This window comes from Lactuca serriola, chromosome 5 (genome assembly GCF_051521515.1).
Source record: "Lactuca serriola cultivar US96UC23 chromosome 5, Lser_US96UC23_V15, whole genome shotgun sequence".
NCBI classification, from domain to species: Eukaryota; Viridiplantae; Streptophyta; class Magnoliopsida; order Asterales; family Asteraceae; genus Lactuca; species Lactuca serriola.
This window is the reverse complement of record NC_136412.1, coordinates 241,986,777-241,991,083: the sequence shown is the minus strand read 5'-3', so window position 1 is coordinate 241,991,083 and position 4,307 is coordinate 241,986,777. Positions and strand designations below refer to the sequence as shown.

The 4,307-nt window shown below is 33.8% G+C and overlaps 1 protein-coding gene across 1 annotated transcript; it reads left to right on the top strand.

The window, feature by feature from the left end:
* Window positions 1-217: 217 nt before the first annotated feature.
* Window positions 218-2,632, top strand: LOC145053858 (uncharacterized). Its single transcript, XM_079001972.1, has 2 exons — window positions 218-476; window positions 1,299-2,632. Exon 2 carries the CDS (start codon window positions 1,301-1,303, stop codon window positions 2,441-2,443), a length of 1,143 nt encoding a protein of 380 aa, XP_078858098.1. The 5' UTR covers window positions 218-476; window positions 1,299-1,300; the 3' UTR covers window positions 2,444-2,632.
* Window positions 2,633-4,307: the final 1,675 nt, after the last annotated feature.

The window sequence follows — 4,307 nt, the reverse complement described above, 5'->3', positions numbered from 1 at the left end:
AGTTGTAAAAGAATGTGCTTTTTTTTTTATTCAACATTTTGTTATATATTAATATAAAAACAAACTAAATTGATTCATGTAATATTTAATAATTTAACATGATTCTAAAATTAACAAAAAAATTTATGACATTTAAAAACAGATTGCTCTAAATCGAAAAATAAAAGGAAAAGAGAAAAAATGTATAATTAAAAAGAAGATTTATAGCATTTGGTAGACATGATTCTCCGTCTTCACGCGAATTGGCCTCCATTTTTTGCCAGTTCAGCTACAGCCTCCCTTCCCTCCCCACACCAAAATCACCACCACCACCACCTCCATCTCCACTTTTACCAATCTCATCCACACAATCGACGCTGCCATTAACCATTATCTTCTTCCTTTTCTACTTGTACATGTTTAATTTCCCCAATTTCTCTTAACTCTCTCTCTCTCTAGGGTTTTTCTCGATCAAATCCCATCGCTGACAAACGCAGGTACTATTACTTACTTCGTACGAAATCATATTTAATTTGGGTTTCCAACTACTTTTCTGGCTCATTTGTCTTTAATTCTCGTACAAAACTTTTAGCTAATCCCTTACTTGATTAGGCTGGGTTTCAGTTTTCTCGATTTTTATTTTACTTTTGAACTGGTTGTTTTTTTTTAGTATTGAAAGTTAGATGCAGAAGTTCTAGCTCTAGCCCTAGCCCCAGTCCTATATATGTTTAAACTTGCAATTAATTGGCTGCAAGCACTTGGGCTTCCTATACTTGAAACGTGGAAGCTTAAGAGAATTACATCGAAAGCTACTTGCTGCTGTGTCATACTGTTTACTCTGTTATTTGACAAATGTAGGCTCTGTAGGGTTTCCGATCGGCTAATTTTCTGCTATCTACATGTCGTCTTTGTAGTGAAAGCTACATGTTGTTATATTCTTGGTTATGATCTTTGTCTTGATTTTTGCTAGAGTTGTGATTTTCTAGAAACCACAGAGTAAGGGCTTCAGCAAAAAGGTGTCTGCTTTTGCAAAACTAAGAAGCCTATTAAAAATTAGCAGATAAAATAGTTGGGACTTCTTTTGCTATAAGAATTTAAGGAAGGTTTTAGTGAATTTCAATGTATATGTGCTCTGAATAATGAAAATCCATATGAACAAAGTTTATTTAGTTTTGAATTTCTGAATGGATAACCATTTGTCCGTTGACATTGTGGTAAATAAGCTCTAATCATCAATAACTCACATTTCTATATTCTATTTTGGAGAAAAAAAAAACCTAGTCGTAACAAATTATTCTCTTTTTCTACACTGTCCACAGGCATGAGGCGTTCTAGACACAACAATGCATTACAAGTACAAGATGATTGGCCAATCCGAAAGGCCCTCACACTTTCAGACGTTGACATAACTCACCCCTTTCTCACTCTCCCTCGTCAGCCAGTTGAGACCTACATCCTTGTCCATCTAACACAGCTTGAACGCGATCACCTTCTCAACAGAGAGCAAGTAGCCATCAATGCTCAAGATGATGACACTGGTGATCTTTATGTCATGAAGTTAAAATGGCGTGGAAGTTATTACAATCTGATTGGCAAATGGGGAAGAATCGTACGTAGCAAAGGACTCGATGTTGGAAAAGAGATCAAAATCCGTTGGTTTAATGGATGCCTTCACTTTTCAGTTCCTCAACAACAAGTTCTTGCTATTCCACCCTTGCAAATCATCCCTGCACCTGTACCCCATCATGATCAATGGCCAATTAGAAAAGTTTTAACTCTATCTGATGTGGACACAAACCACCCTTTTCTACCTTTAGCAAGAAGATCAGTTGAAGACCATATTCTTGTCCATTGGACGCCTCAACAAAGAGAGCTTTTGAGAAACGAAGAACAAGTCAATTTGAATGCACGCGATGTTGATACAGGGGATATATATGTCATGAAGCTGAGGTGGCGTGGTAATTATTATAATCTAATAGGAAAATGGGGAAAGATTATCCGTAGCAAGGGACTAGGGGTAGGGAAAGAGATCAAGATAAGATGGGCTAATGGCTGCCTTCATTTTTCTGTCCCTTATGAACAGACTGTGGTCCCTACAACAATCCCAGTGATACATCATCATCATCATCAAGAAGAATGGCCAATTAAAAAGGCTCTAACTTCATCTGATGTGGATACAAATCATCCTTTCCTCACATTACCTGGGAAATCAATTGAAGATCATATTCTTTTGTATTGGGCATCACAGGCACGAGAGCAATTAAGAAATGAGCTTCAGATAAATGTAAATGCAAGAGATTATGACACAGGTGATCTTTTTTTAATGAAGTTGAAGTGTCGTGGGAGTTACTATAATCTTATTGGAAAATGGGGTCAAATCATCAGAGGGAAAGGGCTGCAAGTTGGACAGGAGATTAGGGTTCGTTGGGATAATGGGTACTTGGTTTTTTCAGTTCCTCAATGATATAGTAATACTGATATCAGGTTATTAGGTAGAAAAATTGACGAAAGTACTCGAGTTACATTACATGCTCAATGCTCAATGAATGTTTTTTTTTTTTTTGCTTTGTAAATCTGGAAATGTGTCGTTAGTTGTTACCAGTTTACACGGTTGTTTATATTGGTAATGACATCAGGTTTAAATTTTTATTAATTCTAGTCTTTGGTTTTCTCAGATATTTGCATATAAAAATAAAAGGTTGGTTTTATTTTGTAATGATATGGGAATGAAAAATTTGGGGCTAAGGTATACTATGCTAACAACAGTAAAATTTACCTATCTCACCTTTCAGCATCTGAAGAAGGTTAGGTTTCCAAGGCTTGAAAAAGTGATCCATTTGAAACCATCAAAAGGTATGTCTCTGAATGCTACAACTTGTAATATATGATATTTATGGGCTGTTTATTTTTTTCTCCATTAAGTACTGTATGGGTAAAGTGGGTGAATGTGTTGTAAGGTCTGCTCCTTTTCTAGACTGAATAAACCGGCTGAATGAGACTAAATGACCATTTTACCCTTACAAACCATTTTCATAGTATTGGTCAATTTTAATATGAGAAGAGTTGGGATGAAAAAAAAGAATGACAAATAGTTAAATGGTTGGTGTCTGAATACATTAAGCTAGTTTTTTTTTTTTTTTTTTTTGGCTTAACCAGTTATTTCCTTCTGTCCAGATTAAGTAAAAAAGAAACAACCCCTTGGTCTGAATTTCATTTTGTTGTGGTGTTAAAATTTTCCTGCTCTTTTAGAAGTTTGCTAATGTGTACATATAGTTGATTCTGGTTTATTATATGGATTAGTCAAATATTCTGCATCTTTACAGGTTAAATGTTTTTTTTTCTTCCATTTATTGATATTAAGCTTCATGAGCAGGTTTCATGCGATGGATAATTTATTCAAAATTTTGATTGATAGTTTCATTTACTTATGCTTCATAACATTATTAGTATCAAGTCCCCTTAATTTTAGTATTTTACTGCATTACTCCTAAGGTCTTATCATGAAGTTCATTGTATAATTAATACCGACATCAGCTCTTTCAGTATGCCTACTTAAATTAGGTATTTATGGTGATGGGCTGTATTTGTACTCTTTTACTTTGATTTAAGTTCAGGGAACCTTTCAATATATTAAGACTTTGGGCAAATTACAAAAAAAGCACCATATTTTTCTAAGTGTTCGGTTTAACCACCAATTTTTTATAAGTTCCAAAAAAACATCAATTTTTGATAAAACGTAAAGCATGACCACTATTACCTATTAGAGCCGGTTTTGATTAGGAAAAAAAACACTATCTTTTTTCAAAAGTTTTGCTTAACCATAATTTTTTTAGCACAAATACTGGTCAAAATGGCCATGGTAGAATTTTTATCAAAAAAATAATGGTTTTTTTTAGCATAAATGAAAATTAGGTGGTTAAACCAAAAAATGTGACAAAATATAATGGTTTTTTTAGTTATTAACCCTTAAAGACTTTTTAACATTTTTGATATACAACGCCCGTTTATTTCCAAAATCTTTATTTCCCAATCGTTAAATACACAATATATTTTTTAAATAGATGTGATGACCCTGCCATTACTAGGATGCATCCCAAGGCATTTTTCATTACCTCTTAAAATAAAGAAAAATATATTTTCAATATCACATGTTTCTTTAATTCACAAAATTAAGAAAAGAGTAGTATTTTTCCCAACCAAGCTATAAAATCCCATACAACCAACATGTAGCCACTTGACCCTTTATTATACGCGCTTAGCACACGTTCTTTCGGATGCAACAAATTTTAATAAATCATGCTTTAATTAGTTTTAAAACGGATGACCAA